General features: G+C 38.9%; 1 protein-coding gene across 3 annotated transcripts in view; it reads right to left on the bottom strand.

The window, feature by feature from the left end:
• Positions 1–5,874: 5,874 nt before the first annotated feature.
• Positions 5,875–21,254, bottom strand: part of cers2b (ceramide synthase 2b) — a 30,554-nt gene continuing 15,174 nt past the window's right edge. For all 3 annotated transcript variants that reach the window (XM_036134486.1, XM_036134483.1, XM_036134489.1), the window contains exons 3-11: positions 21,022–21,139; positions 20,811–20,929; positions 19,287–19,344; positions 18,973–19,023; positions 15,320–15,412; positions 13,992–14,120; positions 12,869–12,975; positions 12,168–12,321; positions 5,875–6,245 (exon numbers count right to left, since the gene is read on the bottom strand). In XM_036134486.1, coding sequence (XP_035990379.1) covers positions 6,099–6,245; positions 12,168–12,321; positions 12,869–12,975; positions 13,992–14,120; positions 15,320–15,412; positions 18,973–19,023; positions 19,287–19,344; positions 20,811–20,929; positions 21,022–21,139 — 976 coding nt within the window. In that variant the 3' untranslated portion in view covers positions 5,875–6,098. The remainder of the gene's footprint in view (positions 6,246–12,167; positions 12,322–12,868; positions 12,976–13,991; positions 14,121–15,319; positions 15,413–18,972; positions 19,024–19,286; positions 19,345–20,810; positions 20,930–21,021; positions 21,140–21,254) is intronic.

Here is a 21,254-nt window from a genome sequence, read left to right as displayed (position 1 = left end):
CGGAACAGGGACTCATATATATATATATATATATATATATATATATATATATATATATATATATATATATATATATATATATATATATATATATATCTTTATGTTTTGTTTTTTTGTTTTTTTACAAATAATAACATCCAGAACATGGTGGGCACTTGTATGCAGCCTCTAAATAATCCCTGAATATTCTGTATTCAAGTCATCTAATAAGTAGAAAACGCTCCAAAACACAAACAAAATCTGTGACGTTGTAATAACTTAATAATAATAATTATTAATAATAAAAAAAAACTTAAAACTGGTTTGAATACCTTTGCAAGGCATTGTATATAGTCTGTGTGACCTCTATAAGCATTTAAAGCTCCATTTAGCGTTTTGTTGATCCCTCCTATCATTTACAATCATTTTACGCCCTGTTCCACATGTAGGACAGCCAAGGACATGTTATTTACATTGGTACAAAAGTCAAGAGCAATAAATTTAGCCCTTTTCGTCACAATCAACTCATTACAAACCATTTCCTACGAGAAGACGAAATAGCTTACATGATCACAGTAATTCTCGTAATTCTCTTGTTTGTTTGTTTTTTTTGGCATGATTATGGGGTACTTATGCAAACATGCCATGTGAAAATCCTTTTCATTTAAGGGTGTTGTTTTTAAAACAGGACAGGGTAAACAACTGATTGTGATCTGTATTTTTCTTGCAATCAGTACCTTTTGTTTTCATACAGGTGCGCTGCAGGTTGAAAATTTACAGTTGAAGGAAGAAGGAAGTAGCACACAAAGAAATACATATTTGTGTAATGAAGCAGGAATAGATACCGAAATGCAAAAATGGTACAGGAGCAGAATCAACACATCCTTATTCTAACATTCTCCGCTTGCGGTCTCTGGATTGCGCTTTATTCCCAGGCTAGAAAGAAGAAAGTTCTGGGTCAGCTGAAAGGTTTCTTCAGAGCAGAATGTGTCCAAAGAACTCAATAAAAGTGAGATCCAGATCCAGATCTCTGAACCACATCCTGTGAAAATGTTCATCAACTAATGATTTAATTCAAAGTACCTGGCTTATACAATATGAACGATATACATAACATTTTTGAAATTTAAACAAAAGGAAATGGAGAGACAAAACAATAATCTTCTATTTGTAAAAAAAACTAAAACTGTTGCAGGGTGACTGAGGCCCATAGAGTTTAGGATGTCACATTCAAGTTTTAGCAACTTTTTTAAGCTTGATGTGAAAGTACAGAGACTTCCACTCAACATTCTACACTTTCTAGTGTTTTCCATTTTTCATTTAGTGGAAAATGGTAGACTCAGATTTGTTTGCCCTTAAAGGCCCCTTCATTATGCTGCAGAGCATTGCCGAAGACGCCTGTCCCGGCTGGAGACAGCAACCTTGAATTAGCAGCACTTGGTGGCTACTAGTCGTGTTTCTGCAAAATAAATTTTGAAATATTGCATTAGAAAAGGAAAAGAGAATCAGAATTAGGAATGGAAAAGAAAATTAGATGGAAAGATGGCTATCGATCCACAGTTTTAGCTTTATTCTCGTAATGTTCTTTGTTTTTGTACATCTAATATTATGACTTTATTCTTGTGATTTAAAAACTCTGCAATTTTGAGATTTGTTATATCTGCCATAAAAATCTTGGATATGTTCCGATGCCGAAAACTCATAAATGTGCAAAAAAAGAAATCTTTTTCCATGACTAAAGGCATAAACTTGCTACATTTATTCAAGTATGTCTCTGACATTGTAAAGTCAGAAATTTTGCATCATCATTCGGATCATCTTGTGACCCCAGGGGGGGTCCTGACCCCGACTTTGGGAACCCCTGGATTAAGGTGTCAAACAGGAAAGCAACAAAATTAAGTTGATTTTGTTTGTATTTTTTCCATTTTAACACATTTGTGACATAAAACCACCTTTTTATCTCACTGTTCTTAATCAACAACATCAAACAAGTTAATATTTCATTTTGAATAAAATAGGTGATATTGAACCTTTTTACTGTAGCATATGAGAGACAACTTATCCCCCATCAAACTCTCACATAAAATTCTGGTATTTCTGTCATCCGTGTTTAATATTTCTATAGGGTCCATGATGTTTGCACTATCCAAATAGTAACAAACACTTTAAATGAGTGAAAATCCCTTTGATTTCACAGCAAGCTTAGATCTTGCATTGTTTAGAAAAAATGCAAAAACCTTCTACCCTGAAGGTGTTTAGCGGGTGCATGGTCCACGACTGGAGCACGGAAGACGTGCAGCAGTAAAAGATGCAGAGTTTCAAACCTTTTGTTTAGCAGACGCACACAGCCAAACTGATTGTCCCATGGGGGGCATTAGGGCTGTAAAGCAGCTCTGATCATTTAACCCCTCCCCCAAGCTTTTGGCATGGTCTGTTCCTGATGAAAACAAAAAGATGATACATGTATCTGACCAGATTATAAAAGATTATAAATACCAAAGTAATACAATATATGGTTTTGAATTGAAATATCTTGTCCATTTGGGATTTCTTTAGGATCACATCTGCACTGGATTGTTAGTCAGCTTTATGCGGGTCTTTTTATGGGCTGTGTAAAATATATTACTCCTGAAAACTGATTTATTATATCTAAATACATGAATAAAACAATACAATATCAAATTATTCCTTAAAAAAAGCACTTTCCTTCTTTTGAATATAAAAAAAAAGTTTTGGAGAAATTGATCAATTAGTTTAAAGGATTCTGCGACATATGAAGTGGCCATGTTGTTTGGCCACTCTATAAGGATGTTAAATGGATTAGAATGTCTCTTTTTGCATAATTTCATTTAAGAAAACCTATATCATTATTCAATGAATGGAAAACAATCACGTCAAGAAATAATTGTTTTTGACTAAATAACTGGGGACACAATTGGTCTCTTCCTTGTAATGTAAATATAACTGAAGCATTAAATGCCTTCTTTATTTAATTTTTTTAAGTTAATAACATTTTTTGAATGAATATTTAATTAATAATGCCTGACCTTTTCTTTCCCCTTGGGTAGAAACACTGCACAAGAACCCATTTCTCTCCGCCACTGGCCCCTAGGCTGAACGAGGACCCATATTATCTCGCCGCCAGCACAGAGAGCAGGACGGCAGCGAGGAAGGTGAAGTTTTCTGCAACAACCACTCCAAGTGGGTCTGGTGGAATACAGATAGTGTGTAGAAAAGCACCTGAAGTCCACCGTAAAGCAGGAAGATCTGTGATGTCGTGGCTCTGGGAACCTTGTTAATAATCTGAAGCATATGACCGAATCATTACAGAAAATCTTCAGTGGATACAGAATAAACCTTCTTTCATTTTTAACTCATCGCATTTCTCAGCCCAAGAAAAAATCTGTAGAGTGAGCTGAAAAAAATAAATAAAAATCAGCACTTAAAGGCCATTAAAGAGAATTAAAAACAAATAAAAAGAACTTCAAAAAGGGTCCTGAAACGTACGGGTAGCCAGTGAAGTAATGTTAAAATGGGGTTAATGTGCTCAAGTCTCTTGTCTCTGCTAAACGTTTTGCACAACGCGAAGACATCTAATGGATGCGTCACTACCTCCATAGTAGAGCGCCTTACAGTTACCCAGCCTAGATGTAAGAAATGCATAGATTACTGTTTCAAAGAGCTCAATAGAAGACGCTTTATTTTGGCAAACTGCATCAAATAAAAAAAAAGGCTTTTAAGTTTAAGATCCCAAATTTGTGAAGATTAGCCTAAATGACTTAATTTATATGATGCTCTGTGATGTGCCAGCAAAAACCATCATTACTCATTTTTACCAGGGGTGCCAGTAAATATGGCCGCCGCTGTCTGACTCGACACAACTTCGAAACACTAGATTGTCAAAAATAAGCAATCTAAGTATAAAATTAATAAAATCTTTATTTATTTTTTTTGTGTCAGTGTGTAGAGTCCTTAAAGACACAGTTTAGACACAGACAACTCCAAAGTGTTTTCTTTGTGATTCATCTTTTTTTTTTTTGTCTTTATCATTAATAACAATATTTAGGCATCATTAAAACAAAAGAAAAGTACAAAACGACAAATATAACACTGTAATCAGGCCTCGGATGTTTCTTCTGCATCATGGTTGCTGGTCGGTCGTGGGTTAGTTGTTAAGAGGAATGAGAGTCGTGTTTGAAGCCGGGGCGTGATGGGATGACACGTGTTTGGGTCTTAGACATGAGGGAGAGAACATGAAGGCAGGAGAACACCTCGTTCCTTACAAATAAGGCACTTTACGTACATGAAAGCATGACAACACGGATGAGACACTTTTTAAAACTCAAAAAAATTCTAAAAAATATTAAAAACATTAATGCAACCCCCCCCCTCCCCTCCCAAGTCTAATAGAATACTCGTTAACTTAGATCAACACTTTTTGTTTCTCCTGCAGGCTAATAAACGTAACCTCAGGCATTATTAGGCAGTGAACTGAAGGAGTCTGGCTTATTTAAAGTTTACTCTGCAAAACTCAGAGACCCCCCCCTCCACATGGGTATGCTGAGTCATCAGTTTTCAGTGGGTGGCATCATCAGTGAGGCGTCTGAGTCTGAAACACACTCGGCTGGGTTTTTTTTAACCGCTGGCAGGACTGAGAGCTCCTTTTTTTATCTGTTGCTCGACTTCTTCTCAGAAAGTAAGACGCGCCTTTAGCTGAACTGTACAAACTGAGCCCCGTTGGACAAAGGTCCGAACAGAAAGGAGGCGATTCGTTTCAAAACAGAAACCCAAATACTTCATAGATGGCACGAGGCTGCACTGACTGCAAAATATTCCTTCATACGTTTGTGCAGAGACGTCATTAATAGCCAACAGAAATACCGTTGCATAGCGCCGGCGGCTCTACGATGTCGCTGTGGAGCTCTGAGTTCGCAATAATCAGTGGGACATGAGTAATATTGTAAAAAAAAAAGACAGATTCCCTTACCGATAAAATTCTGTTATAAACATTTGTGTCTATATATCTAAGTCTGCCAGAAAACTGACAAGCTCAGTAGGCTAAATCCTCTTGATATTGGGGACCGGCCCACCAACGTTCGTTTAAATAATGAACATCTAAAACTGCAGTGCGCACGCCCAACACGCTCTCAGTAGACAGCCGTGGGGCACAAATACTACGGCACCAAGCTGGGATCATCCAATCAAAACACTAGAAATGCACACGCTACGTTTACGTTCTGCTTAATAGTGTGCGACCATCTAGTGATGGTTGGCCTTGCTAGCTCACTGAAGGATTGATGTGAATCTTTTCTGTTCAATAAATTAACATTATTAGTAAGCCTTTAAATGTAATTCTATGTTTAAAGATTAAATTACATTTAGCTTATATAAAATGGCATTTCTAGTGCGCTGGTTTATGCTAATTTATCTGTTTCATTTAAAATTTATCAAAGTCAGGTAATATTAATCACAGAAAAACCAGTTGCTGCTAACAGGTGTTGAGTTTTTGTGCCCCGCCTAACTTATCGTGCCAGAGACGCCACTGTTGCATAGAAAAAGAAGAGGCCCTAGTGTCCCACACTCATTAAAAGCAGTTTTCACTCTTTGTGATGACAAAACAAAACGAGAAAAAATAAAATAAAAAATAAAATCCAACCATCCAAATGTTAATAAAGCAGCACAGTTTTTAAAGCAGAACACCATGACATGGCTTCGTGGCAGCTACCAGCTGGCTCTAAGGCACACAGTTAAAAACATCAAAGCTAAAGTTGAAGCAGCAGCGTCGCCCTCCCTGTTTCTCCTCCACACCTGGAAGCCTCTTCATGTTCTCTCCCGTCTCTCTGAAAAGGTCGGCTGGACAAACATCTAACGAAGACGATGATACGTGGGTTGTTGTTTTTTTTTTCTTCCTCTCCTCTGATGACAAAGCAGAAGCAGTGCCACTTAGTGTAGTGTTGATCTCGATGTCTGTGTTCTCTAAAAGTCTGACTGAGGGTGTGTGTCTGCGTTAAAGTAACAGTGTCGAATCTCCCCGGTTTAGGGAACGTTTCCCAATCCTCGTCCGCATCGTATCTTCTTTGTCGTCCTTTTTTTCCTTTCCTCCTCACACGTGTCCGCTGTCACTCGGTCTTGCTGTGGTTGTTGTTGTGGACCGTGTGACCGTTCTGCAAGGGCCCGTTTTTCTTTGCGTGCTTTTTGCCCTCCTCTTCCTCCTCTTCCGATTCGTCCGTTTCGTCTTTGTCGCTCCGTTCATCGTCCACTTTTTCCTGGGGGAAATGAACAAAATAAATAGATAAAGAGACTTTCCCTGGACGGTGTTGTCAGTCTACACTGCAAAAACGGAGCTAAAAATAAGTAAAATGTTCTTTAAAATGAGTGTATTTGTCCTTGATTTGAGCACACAAATAAGATGAGTTGCCAATGGAATAAGATATTTGCACTTAAAATAGGAACAACTCATCTCCATCATCTTGTTTCAAGTGCAGGGTATCTAATTATCTTATTTTAGGGTTCAAAATACTCATTACATTGGCAGATCATCTTATTTACCTGCTCAAATCAAGGATAAATACACTAACTTTAAGAACATTTTACTTATTTTTAGATCCGTTTTTGCAGTGTAGGAGTTCAATTCAATTCAATTCAATTTTATTTATATAGCGCCAAATCATGAAACATGTCATCTCAAGGCACTTTACAAAGTCAAGTTCAATCATATTATACAGATTGGGTCAGATTATACAGATTGGTCAAAAATGTCCTATATAAGGAAACCAGTTGATTGCATCAAAGTCCCGACAAGCAGCATTCACTCCTGATTGCTGCTGCTAAGTCAGAGAAAAACGACAGCAGCTTCAACGTGGATCCGTGTTTAAAGAAGCGAGAATGTAAATTGTTACATGTTTATTTGTGTCTCTTTTTCTTCCTGGGCAGCTTGATCAGCCTTTATTATCTTGATTTTACAGTTTTGCTGGCAGTCACTGGGCTCATTGCAGGCTTGCTGGTCCGTTTCAAACAGTAGATCACTGTGAACGTTGTGTGGCATTTAGGAGAATGCATTAAATGATCTTTAATGATCCTAAATATGGTACAGGAAGACGTGGGTAGTAACTAGTTACTTTAACTCGGTTACATTTACTTGAGTAGCAACTTTTTGGACAAAATATACTTGTGGGAGTAGTTTTCCTGCTTTTACTTGAGTGCCTATTATGAAGAAGTATTGCTACTCTAGCCACTGTGACTAACTTTATGAACGTCTACAGTTTATATTAAAGTGAGACTTCTTGTTTGTGCACAAGTTTAGTTGTTTTTAATGTTATTTTCTATCTGCTGACATCATCGAGTCATTTCCAGGTCAAGTAACCACAGTAAACAGTAAATATTGTTATTGGAAGTAATTTGCACTGCCCTAAATTACTGTATATACATTAACTGCTTGGTTTCATAAGTTTTATGTTGAAAAACATTGTTTAGAAAAGTGTTTCTTTCTGCCTGATTTTGTTATTGTTTGTAAATGTTTTTAAGTCATTAAAATACCAGAATTTGTACAAAATGTAATATTTTTGCCTGATTACATCATTTTAAAATGTTAAATCAGTTGTTATAAATAGTCACTCGATGGGGGATAATACTTTTTTTACTCTTACTTGAGTAATTTCTTGGTTGGGTACATTTCACTTTGACTAGAGTAAAAATATGTTGAGGTACTCTTCCTTGACTAAAGTTTCTGGCTACTCTTCCCACTTCTGGCTACAGGTTCTTTGTATTGGACTGGACAGATTTTTATCGCGTTTCTCGACATACTTGGATACAAACTGGATCTGTCTGCATTGTAATGTGCCCTGAGACGACATTTGTTGCGAAAATGAGGCTGTATAAATACTGTGAACTGCATTGAGTGCTGGGGCAAGAACGAATGAGTTTCACACACTTCACACACAAGTGTTGAAACTTTTAGGACCGTTTGGGTGAAATGCAAAAGTCTTGAGTAACCACTCTTTTTTCTGTGTTGTCCTTCCAAGCAGTCAGACCTTCGTCTTGTATTAGTCGTGCTGCTTTTTTAAGACACCACAGTTTGAACAGTATTCTAAAGTATCTAACAAGCTGATTCCCAAAGCACTTTTATCTAAAACCTGTCGTACAATAAATGAAAAGCTGAGGGATGATGCATCTCTCACATCTTTGCAGGATCCCTTTCCTGTTTCTCACAGAAATGGTTTTCAGATACTGATCATCAGCTGTGGATGACCTTACATTTCTTCTATTTCCCTTCACTTGTCCACTTTCCACATATCTTAGGTACAAATTTCACAATGATTCACCAGAACCGGAAAATTAAAGCAAACAAACAAACAAACAAAAAAAATTTGAAACCTTTAAGGAGCATCAGAATGCCTGAAGAACTTTTGATAAAGACAAACTACAAAGATTACGAGAAAGTCGAGCTCCTTAGAAGCAAAGAAGTGAGACCTGTGCACAGAGTTATACAACATGTAATATGAAACCTTACAAATAAATAACAAGCCTAACTTTGCAGGGTACCAGAACCTCTCTGGTACTCCTGATGCACTGATCCACCCGACCTTGTCCAACAGAGCAAAAGGCTGCACCCTCTAATAGTAGCGGGCTCACTGCTTCGTCATTTAGGTCTTAGTCAGGCCGCCTTGCAAATAAGAGAGAAGTGACGACGGCATTCTGTTTTCAGCTTCTTCCTCTATGCTGGCTCTATCTTGTGATTTTAATCTGACTCCCTCCGTCTTAGATGTGCATTAAAAACAGCATTCTGGTTGCAGGCATCCGAGCAGAAGTGCAAGGCACAACAGAAGAAGCCACAGCCCCACCCATGGTGGACATGCATACCCCGACAACAAGCTCCATCCATGCAAGAGCTTCGTTAAAGCAGGAGGCGGGATGCAGGAGGTGCCACATGTGGCACGTTTCACTAGTACGTACAGCACAGGTCAAAGGTTTACATACACTCATTCACCGCAATGAACGTCATCAGTTTTGGCCTTTAAATGACACATTTGAACCTTTGTTTTGTTCTCAGGGTGTGATGATAATTAAACACAACTTCAATGAAATATATAATAAAAAAAATAACAAAAAAATTGAAGCAAAAGTTTGAACGTCCTGTTTTCTGTAACCCACACGGGCTCAAAGTTATAAATCCAGGCTCACATATATGCAAACACGGCGACGTTTTATGGCAGTGAGCAGGGTTCTAGCATAATCCTGGCCGGATGTTTGAACTCTCTTCTTATCAGACACGGCAAATCTCATTTAAATGAGCTGTTTTCCTGCCATTGACCCAGCGTTTGTGCATACTAAAAACCCTGAATAGCCATGCAGTCAGGGGTTTTATAGAAGGCTTGCAAACCCAGTTTAACATATATTTGGTATGGCATCTACACATTACACCAACTCTTGCGTCTCTGCACTGGCTCCCTGTTCGTTTTAGAATTGATTTTATGATTTTACTGTTTGTGTTTAGAGCCTTGAATGGGATGGCTCCTCAATACATCACCGACCTCCTCCAGATTTACTCTCCGGCACGTGCTCTGAGGTCGATCTTCAGCTAATAGTGCCTAAGACGAGGCTAAAAACCAGAGGAAACAGAGCCTTTTCTGTAGTTGGCCCCAGACTTTGGAATACTTTGCCCCTCCATATACAAACAGCCTCTACGGCAGAGTGTTTTAAGTCTCGTCTTAAGACCCACTTTTATTCTTTGGCTTTTAACAGAGCGTAGTCGTGTGGTCTTCTGTGTCCTTTTTAGTTTATTTTTTTTGTTATGTACAGCACATTGGAAACTTTCTCTGTTGTTAAATGTGCTATATAAATAAAGTGGATTGATTGGATTGGTATTAACATCCATCTGATGCATCCATTGTTTTCCAAGATTCAACCTTCAGAACCAAAGCGTGGCCCTCAGAGTTTTCCCATCCCAGTTCACCCATCGGCACCTTTAAGCATGACGGAAATTCCCATGCGGACGAACAAACGTCTTATTTTAACTATTTGGCCACCATGACAGTAAGTACGTTTGGAGGAGTTACGGTCACAGGGCTTTAAGACCTAAGGACACTGCAGCAAATGTCTGGCATGGTGATGATAGCATCTTAATGAGGGTCAATTTAGCTGCTAGTGAGGCTGGTGCTTTGTACAAAGTGGTTGGACTAATAAAAAACAACAACAATATTGTTCACCATTAACTGAAAATAAGAGCCACAACTTGGAAAAAACACGATGATTCCAAACCCACATGCAAATTGGTTTTAGAGGGGATAAGCAGCTTTCGGGACGGCACTGACCTCAAACCTTCTTAAGTAGTTCTGCAGTCTACTTAAAAAGCCGTGGACGTGCCTGGAAACCAGCTGATCTAAAATGAACCCGACCATTTCTGGGAAAGGCGCGTGGTAAAATATGCAGCCAGGAAGATGCCAGGATCTTGTTAATGATGAGACTGTTGAATCAGATTCAGCCGTCCACTCACACCTCAAGAACAAGGGACTCTCTTTTGACGACAATGATGTCCAGATCGTGGACAGGGAGAACAGGCGGTTTGAAAGAGGGGTGAAAGAAGCCATTTTGGTCAAAAGAGAAAAGCCATCACTAAACAGAGGAGGAGGATTGTGTTTCCAACTCCCCAGTGTTTACAGCTCGGTCCTCCAACACAGTCCACAGAGATTACACACTGCAAAAACGGATCTAAAAATAAGTAAAATGTTCTTAAGGTTAGTGTATTTGTCCTTGATTTAAGCAGGTAAATAAGATTATCTGCCAGTGGAATGAGTATTCTGACCCCTAAAATAAGATATTTAGACATCCTGCACTTGAAATAAGATGATTGAGATGAATTGTTCCTACTTTAATTGCAAAAATCTTATTCCATTGGCAGATCATCTTATTTACCTATTCAAATCAAGAACAAATACTCTAATTTTAAGAACAAGTAAAATGTTCTTAAAATGAGTGTATTTGTTCTTGATTTGAGCAGGTAAATAAGACAATTTTTTAAGAACATTTTACTTGTTCTTAGTTCCGTTTTTGCAGTGCACCAGCAGTGTCATCATGATTCAGGTGACCAAGTACTCCACTCACACCAAGCAACAGCCTCTAATGACCCAGGACAGCGACGGATGGGTCATTGATTTGCTTCTGACTTAAAATGCGCCTTTAGGAGGATGGGTCTCCACGTCCTTTAAAAACAGCAGCGCACCTACAACAGGTTGTCAAATGTGAGCCACCAGGACTGACAAAGACTCCTGGACAGGTGGCGAAATGTTTTCAGAAAGAACTGTCTGGTTGCCTCCAATTTAAGCCTGTTTGCTGTTGCTAATGGAAATTCATCTAAATATTTGGGCTGAGGGGTGGTGACTGTACATATTTGAGCCTGTATGTATAATTATGTACCTATGTGGATTAGAGGAAACACACAGTAAACTCAACTCCTTGTTTATAAGATACACTAAAGTTGTGTGTTGTACTTTCTGTCCACACCGAAAAAGAGTGAGTGAAATGCGCCATAAAAAGCTTAAAACTACTGACATTCATATCCATCGGTGTATGTAAACTTCTGACTGACCTTGCAAAAACTGTTTACTTACACAGGAGGTGTTCACTTCAGAATACGGCTGGACAATAACTCAATAACAATATATATCGATTGATAGACGTGTATCGATGATAAAAAAAAAAAGGGTAAATAAAAAGTTCAATTAGAATAAAGTTTTCCTTTCTTTATGCATTCTAGCCATGTAGGATAATATTACAGTCATTACATCCTCTCAACCAATCACAAACGCAGACTCAGGAATGCCCCGCCCCCTTCAAAGAGTTCAGAGAGCAAGCGTTCTTTTTTCTTCTTTTAAAAATCTTGCAATGTTGGTAAAAAGTTGGTTGAATAAAAGGTGGAGTTTGAATTCAGTGTTCTGTATCTAAAAATAGGTTGCTAAGCAACAGCATAAAATAGCCAGGGCTGCACTTTTCAATTTGTTGATAAGCATCGATATCGATCAATATGATTTGTATTTTATCCATAGGCTTTTTTCCCCCAATATACATCCTCCTCTTTGCTCTCTATTCCCCTTTACCTCCATTTCCACAAATTATTCTAGACAGGAAGTGCGGTGAATCGGCAAAGAGTCTTCGCTGAATGAAAAGGGTATCTATATCTGATGTGTGCTTACGTTGTTGGTGAGGAAGCGGAGCGCTATGCGGATGATGAGAACAGCCCAGAAGATGTGGAGACACTGCAGAACCATGAGCAGCCCGTTGAAAAAGTAGTAGCCGAAGAAAGGCGGGTAGACGGTCACTGGGTAAATCCACGTACAGTAAATGATCCTGAAACACACAGAGAGGATGAGGGAGGAGGGAACGTGGCACAGAAGATAACATCCAGCTCCTTAGTTTGCACACTGCAAAAACAGAACTAAAAATAAGTAAAATATTCTTTAAAATGAGTGTATTTGTTCTTGATTTGAGCAGGTAAATAAGATGATTTGCCAATGGAATAAGATTTTTGCACTTAGAATAGGAACAATTCATCTCCATCATCTTATTTCAAATGCAGGATGTCTAAATATCTTATTTTAGGGGTCAAAATACTCATTCCATTGGCAGATAATATTATTTACCTGCTCAAATGAAGGATACATACACTAACTTTAAGAACATTGTACTTATTTTTAGATCCGTTTTTGCAGTGCTCCATCATTTACTTGTGTCTATTGAATCCTGTATATTTCTATTTGGGGATCCTGTTGTCTTCAGTCGACTAGGAGGTGTGCCCTGTGAAGCATTTTCAGTCTGCGGACATTATCTATACTGGCCATTTGAGCTTTCGCTGTAACAATATCACGAAGGGATCAAAAGAAGTGTTTGTGTGTACCAGAAGGGGAAGAAAATGAGGCGGGTGACGATGAAGACAGCAGCAAAGACGATGAAGATGTAGTTGCAGGCGTTTCGCCACCCAGCATAGTTGAACATCTTAGCCGACTGTCAAAGGAAAACAGAACGGTTCACAAAACAAACAAGTAAGTTTTATTCATAGAGCGCTTTTCAGTAAAAAGACGACTCAAAGCGGAAATGCACAAACAAACGGACGTCGCTCTAAACTGGATGATTGTCGCTCGTTTCTCTGCCAGCAAATGCGGCTGGAAAAATGCACATTTCCAACACCAGGTGGCAGTGTGTGATCAGTTTGCTCCCTTCAGCTAAATCTCTGAGGCAGTGGCACTTAAGTAGTCTTATTGAGGTGGTTGAGGGAAATTAAATCACCTGACATGGGGTGAAAATATATAGCGATGCAGTTCCTGTAAATTACCAGGATTCCTACAAGTTTTCAATTTAAACTTTAATTATTTTCCAGACTAATAGTTCCAAACGTTTCTGTCCATTTTAATAACGTTCTGGGCATGGACGGTTGTAAACATTTCCTAAATTCAGGTTTTATTATCTGTATGTTCACAAAACCATGCTCTGGTTGACGTCTAACCTGATGTTATATAGGACTATTTTTTTTCCATATATGTTAAACAAATAAATAAATCTTGTAACTTCCTAAAACTACACTGCACATTTTAGCATTATGTACTGATTCTTTAGAGCACAATCTGTGAATTTTTTATTTTGTTGTTAAAATTAAAAAAAGAGGAGTTTGAGGCTTGGTTTGACATGTAAAAGTGAAGTTAATAATCACAGTTTTAGTTTAAAAGCTTCAGACTGTTTGGGGGCCAAAGAAAAGCAGTGAAGAAGTCCCTTTTTGATTTTTAAATAAGCGTGAGCCTTAACAGATGTGACAAATTCTAGAAAAAAAAATGTCCATACTTCATTGCAAACCTCCTCGCTCTTTATTATGAAATTATGAAAACAATCTCTATGTGCTGCCAGTTTGCTCAGAAACCATTTTTAATATGTATATAAAATTCCTCCGTGTCTCTGCAGGTCATTGTGTAGTAGTGATAAAAGAGTAAAAGAGTTTACTGACACTGGAATAAACTGCACACATTTACCTCCAGAAAGTAATCGGAGGAGTCGTGGACCAGCATGATGAGGGTTCCAGCACGGATGTAGTTCACACACCAGGAGAAGCTGATGAGGAGGATGGTGGCTACATGGTGAACTATCTGCTCTTTAAAGTCCTGAGAGGAAGAAGGGAAAATTATTTGCTTGTGTCACGGGAGGGAGGGAAGCATTTAAATGTGCAAAATGTTGCACGGGTTATTTTGGGTTTGGTGAGTTCGGTGCTAAATCCTGCTCAGGAGTATCAGAGGCTGGACGTTTTTTGTGTGAGAGGAACACGCTGTGCCTCTTTTGCAAGATTGTCTTCGCTCTGCTACGCACAGCTGAGCAGGCAGAGCAAAGTCCAGCAAAAACACACACACAGAGAAACACACGTGTAACAACAGTCCGATGTCCACCCGCATCCACGCGGGTGTCACAGGTCAGATAATAAAAAAAAAAGTTTGTTTTCTCCGCTGTATAGCTGAACACGATAGAGCAGCGTAGACAATGACAGGATATGCTAAAACATTTTCCACCTAGATTCGGATTTAAATTATTGGTTACACTTTATTTGAAGGGGTGTACATAAGACTGACATTACACTGTCATAAACATGACATAACACTTTATGAACATAAATTACTCTATGAATGTTTAGGGCTGTTGTCATTAATTGTCATTCGGTAAATTATGACACTATTAAAGCAAAGTTGACATTGTTTAAAATGTTTTTGTTATGACAACTTGACATTAACAGAGACAAGGTTAAGTTTAGGGCTTGACTTGGGATTAGGTTAAATTTAGGGCTTGATTTGGGATTAGGTTAAATTTAGGGCTTGATTTGGGATTAGGTTAAATTTAGGGCTTGATTTGGGATTTGGTTAAGTTAAGGGCTTGTCATAACAAAGACATTTTAAACAATGTCAACTTTGCTTTAGTAGTGTCATAATTTACCGAATGACAATTAATGACAACAGTCCTAAACATTCATAGAGTCATTTATGTTCATAACAGGTGTTATGTCATGTTTATGACAGTGTAATGTCAGTCTTATGTACACCCCTTCAAATAAAGTGTAACCAAAGTATCTTGGTCCCCACAGCCTAGGGTGTGGGCCCCACTAAGGGTCGCAAATCACCAGGAGTGGGGTCTGTCAGCTCATCTCCAGGTTTCAAATTAAAAATGAAAAACATTGGAGATGTCGATCATATAAATGATAAATATAACGTTCGTGCCACTCTTATTCTATGGGTGCTGAAATCCTTGTTTCTATGTATCTGTTGCAACGCATCTCATTTGTTTTCATAAGAGGAAATTGCTGTGGCGGTAAACTTACTTTGCGTTTGACATCGGAGGCCACGCTGAAGAGCAGAGAGCTGTAGAACCCCAGCTCGATCATGTAGTACCAATACTGAGACGGCAGCAGAGTCTGAAGGAGAGAGATGTCTTCAATACGCCAAATCCAGACTAATAGCATCAATTCATAGTGGAAAAATTAGATTACAAATCATTAGAGATGCACCAATCAGTTTTGTTCCTGGCCGACACCAATTTCCTGTTTTCTTTGAGGTTTTACCTGCTGATTATAATTTATTTTTTTTAATGCATTTCAAGAGAAATAATAATAAAAGAGGTACAGGTTCTTTGATAGAGGTAGAAATGTGTAATTTGGCTAAAAAATTAAACGATTGTGTATTTTTCCCGATGATGAATCAATGTGTCCGACCTCCATATGATTTTTAATAAATGTATAAATAATAACTGAAAATAAGTGTTGTTGGTTGATGCATTCATAGATTATGGGATTTCTTAGTTTTGATGCATGAGGTGAATAGGATTAAAAACAAATGAGCCTTTTTCCAGTGTTTGACTTTCATTCATTGATCAGAGCCGAACAGGATGATTGATTAGTGCATCTCTAATAACATTATTCTCAGATAAGGTCTAAATAAATTATTTACATTTCATTTAGAAATTTGGCATTTCAATTGTAAGAAAATGTTCATAAAATGGTAAGACAATAGAAGCTAACATTTCAAATGTAATGCTCAAATGTAATGCTTTGTTCTGGTCGGAGTGCCACTCAGTGTCCAAAACCTAAAGATAATACGTTGGTTTCCACAAAAGGACAGATTTAGAAAACATTTTAGGCATTAAAATTATTTAAATAGTTTAAATCAATTGGAACCGAGGTTGAATTTTATTGAAAAAGTCAAACTAGCAAATTTCCTTAGTGTTATGAAAATTTGTTTTTTTTTCCATTACAGATTTCTTCTGGTTTTGTTTTTTTCCACACTTAAACTTTTCAGATCATTAAAGAAATGTTCATATCACACAAGTATAGTCTGAATAAACAAAAAATGCAGTTTTGAAATGATAATTTAATTTATCAAGGGAACAAAAGAAATCCAGATAAGTTGGGTCCTAGGTAGAAAAGTATTTTCCCCCTGGCGTGTTGTTGAATAACTGTGATTAACCACATCTTTCAGAAGTTTGGCTTAATTAGCCACAACATTACAACCTGTAGTATCAAGAAATCCATTAAATAGCCAATTTTAAGGTCTTGAGACTACAGAAAAGCATGGTCAGAGCCAAGATCCACAAATGGGGAAACATCTGGAGCAGTGGTGAACCATTCCAGTGGAAAACCCAATCCGCTCCAAGAGGGCATCATCGACTCATTCAGGTCACAGAAGAACCCAAAATAACATCTTAGGCACTGCAGCGTCACTTGTAATAGTAATAAGTTTATTTGTAGAGCACAATTCAGTAACAAGATAATTCAAAGTGCTGTACATAAACTGAATATTAGAAAAGAAAAGACACAGAGAAAGTACATTGTAGTGGAATAGTAGCAGTAGGTCAATTAATCTAATGATGTTTACGTTATCTAGAACATCTTAAATTAAACATTAACATTCAAAGGCAACTCTAAACAAACAGGTTTTTAACCTTGATTTACAGTGCTTGCACAGACGCTGCAGTCGCTGGTATCAGGTGTGGACATTCAAGTGTTACCTCCGTACCACCGAGGAAACGTAGTGAGCACATAGGTGTCTTTGGTCAGATTCCACAGTGAAGTCCTCTCGGTTAAAAGCTCGTATCCAACGCTGACATTTCTCAGCAATCCTTCGGGGTTTTGGAAAATCAACGGAAAAAAACTCCCTTCATGTGATCCCGATGATCATATTGTGAGTCCGTCCAGCAGATACCAATGCAGCGGTGTTTTGTTGTTGCCATAATGTCCGTTGACACAATATTTAGGACAGATTTGTTCACTATTTGATTAATAGCAGTGTGTATTAAGAGTTTTTCCAGGGTTTTTCTCTTTTATGATCTCTAGGACAGTCTGAGATATAAGACACCAGGTTAAGGTCATAGATGATCACTTCTGTTCTGTTCTTGTTAGGGTTTGATTGCTTTCAGGAAACGGACTATTTTCCTAGGCGTCATATTGATGTGGAGCAAATCTGTTTTTTAGTGGAATTCCAGCCTTTCACTGGTTCACTCCCATCATTTGTAGTGAGAACAGCCTCCTTTTCCTTGGGATACCTCTGTGTAATGTCGGCCAGTTCTCCTTATCTAGGTGCGTAGTTCTTCCTTGTTCCTATGGCTTTGCGCCCAAAGCGGTCCGGGGGGATGGGGGGGTTGATCTGCTTGTTGGCGGAGTCGCTGAGCTGGCTGTCACTGTTGGGAATCATGGGCAGAGTTGTGTCATTCCCATATCCAGCATTAAATTCAAGTCGATGGATTTTAATTTCCATAACCGCTGTTTTCTGCAGAAGCTTGTCGAAGTGCTCTGTGGCGAGAGGAGGCATCTTGTGTTGATTAGCTGGCATCAGCTGCTCCTTTTCCATATTCAGTTCATGTCGATGGATTATGCTTTCAGTAATGGCCTTTTCTCCGAGAAGTCGGTCTAATTCCTCTGTGGTATGAAGAAGCATTTTGTGCAGATTAGTTGATGTTGATGGATGCGATTTGAATAACCTAAAAATGTAAAGTAGTCCACGCGGGGATAAAAAATAAATAAATTAGATAGTCACTGTAGTTTAGCAAAACTTTTCTGTGGTTTTGGGCAAAAGAATGCCAGCAAACAGGAGCAGAGGAAATATGTCTGAGCAGGCAGAGGCAATAGGAAAGAGCTGGGGCAAAAATCAAAGAAACAAACAAAAAATGTGTCCATGGGAGGATTTCCAGACCAAAGCCACTGCAGATTAAAAATAATATTTTGGCCTTAAAGCAATTTACTGGGATTAAATTTACAAAACATAAAGAAAAAAGTGCATCATTACAAAAGCCAAGGATGATGGTGGTAGTATGATGATCTGGGGATGCTTTCACGCTTCAGGACATCTTGTCTTAATTGATAGAACCATGAAATCTGCTCTCTGACAGAAAATCCTGAAGGAGACAAACTTGGCCTATGCAACAAGACAATGACCTGAAGCACCACACCAAGTCTACTTCTGAATGGGCCAAACAAAACAAAAACAAAGGCTTTAGAGTGGCCCAGTCAAAGGCTGGACCTAGATCCAACTGAGAAGTTGTCGATGCTTAAAATCCCTCCATTGCGGCTGAATTAAACCCATTCTGCGAAGAGAGATCTAACAGACTATTCTTGTTATTGCAAACAGTTCATGGCAGGTTATCATTTTAAAGGGTTTCTATGTAAAAATTACATTTTTGCATAGAAACAGGCCGGTTTGAATAGTTTTATTCCCTTAATAAATTAACTCTTTAAGCGAGAACAGTCTCTGTGTGTATTTGGGTTATATTTGTGTGACATTGAAACATTTAGGTATGACAAAAAAAAAGCGAACTACAGCAGAAATCTGTAAGGGGGGCACATTCTTTCTCACAGAACTGTATTATTTTGGCTTTATTTCCCACTTCAAGACAATAATTGATATTTATACAACCATTTCATGCTTATTCTGTATTTCTGCTAAGCTAATTAATTTCTTGCACTCATCCCTCCCAGAGACGTACCAGCACAGGAAAGCCTTCCCACATCTCCTTCGTGTCATACAGCCAAGGTTTCTGGAAGGAGAAACGGGTCGGTATAATGAGACGGCAGAAAATCGGCAGGTGTATTTATATCCACTGACTCAGCAAGGGGATGAGTCAATGCTTCGTCTCCGCGGAGCGAGAGGCGAGGTTATCGGAGCAAAAAGAACAGACAGCTACAGAAATATCCCAGCTACAGCATCGGGTCCGATGATGGATGAGTTTGAGTGCGGCTATGTATGAAGAGGTGAGGAGGAGGAGGACTGATGGGGGGGTGCTAACGTGGCAGTACTCACATCGATGAGGGAGGCCAGGCCAGCAATGAAAGCAAGAAGGTAAAAGGTAAATCTCCAACTGCAAGAGAACAAACACATACACACATGCTTTCTCTTCAATCAGTCAATCCAGGAGAGGATGTTTTAATAAATCCTCTACCAAGAGATGCACAATTAAGTTTCCACACATGAAATACGAAATACTGATGAAATACACAATCAATGGTGAACCATGACATGTGAACAAACAAAGCTGGACAAATGTCGATGAAAAGAAAAGAAAGGAAAAAAAAAACAGACAAAGGGAAAGCTGTAAACATCCTGTGTGAGAGAGCGAGAGAGCCCACTGCTCCTCTCTGCTCGCTCACACAGGTGTGCTGAGAAGGCTTCAGACAGAGAGCCGCAGCGGTGACAGAGCAGCAGAAAACACGGCAGCGACAGGGAGAGAGTGAGGGGATACACCCACCGGGGGGAGAGACAGAAAGCCTGTTGTCTGGACGCAGACAATAGGTTGATTGAAAAGAATTAATGTCCTTATGTTCCAACCGGCGACAGTGAAACGCACACCATACCCGTGCAGGACAAACATCCAGTCACGTGCACACGCCCGCACCAAAACCCACAGACATCCTACGCATCTTGAACACAACTCACATGCAAACATAAATACGGCTAAAGTGACGACAGAGTCCCCGACGCAGCTGGGGCCGTGCAGCAGCCATGTTTTCCGGCTGGGGATGTGTTCCTGTGCTCGTGGGGAAGCGGGTCTAAAAGGCAGACCGGCGGGTTAATAATAGGGGGGGGGGGGGGGGTTGTCCTTGCACCCAGAAATGTGTTTCTACATGCAGGAGGTCAGCTCAGGGTCTCAGATGCTTTTGGGGCTTGATGTCACTCAGCTGCTCTCAAGACTTTCCCCACCATTGTTAAAATGGCAGGTTGTAAAAATAACTATGATAAATTTAAGGTTGCATACATTCTGACAAAAAAAAACGCCCAGCAACCCTACACCTTAGTCCAGAAATATGGAGGATACAGAAAACTGTTCTGCTATTGGTCCCATGTTTTCTCTAATTATTTATATATATATATATATATATATATATATATATATATATATATATAGATAGATAGATAGATAGATAGATAGATAGATAGATAGATAGATAGATAGATAGATAGATAGATAGATAGACAGACAGACAGACAGACAGACAGACAGACAGACAGACAGACAGACAGATAGATAGATAGATAGATAGATAGATAGATAGATAGATAGATAGATAGATAGATAGATAGATAGATAGATAGATAGATAGATAGATGCATGCTGTGGAATTTATTTTGTAGCCCTATCCTGACAGATACCTTCTAACAGTTATATCATGTTGGTCCTTTGCTAAATGCTGTTTGACTCGTCACATTATATGTGGAGAAAGGTTTTGGCAAAGAATTACTCATAAAAAAAAAAAACAAAAAAAAAAAACTGAGGAGGAGCTTTGGGAACAACCGGAAATCTTGAAGAGAGCGTGCTCGTGCGTTTACCTGGCCTCTCGAAACTTTTTCAGCAAACTTGGTCGGTCCTGGTTCCTCCTCCGTCTGAACCACCGCTGCACTTGTCTTTCTGAGTAGCCGGTCTGCTTGCAAAGACTTGCTACTGAAGACTGAGCCAACAGAGGGAGGTACAATTTTTAGTATTTGCCCTTTCAATCATGCAGCGCTCTGTGTCTGCGATTACAGAGTAATGAGAGTTTACCTGTGAGGGGTTTTTGGTCACTTTACAGTAGTAGAACTCCAGGGAGGGGTTGTGTGGGGCTTTGAGCCGAACTGTCTCTTTCACACCGAGTAGAGAGGCCAGAGGTGTAGCCACTGTCCTGGGATTAAACAAGGGGTTAAAAAGGAAGAACATTTTAGGAAGAAAATAGATAAAACCTGCAGTTTTAAATCTAATGGAAACCCTTCTACGACTTAATCGTTACACAAATGATA

This window comes from Fundulus heteroclitus, chromosome 3 (assembly GCF_011125445.2).
Source record: "Fundulus heteroclitus isolate FHET01 chromosome 3, MU-UCD_Fhet_4.1, whole genome shotgun sequence".
Taxonomy (NCBI): Eukaryota; Metazoa; Chordata; class Actinopteri; order Cyprinodontiformes; family Fundulidae; genus Fundulus; species Fundulus heteroclitus.
This window is presented reverse-complemented; position numbering and strand designations above follow the sequence as displayed.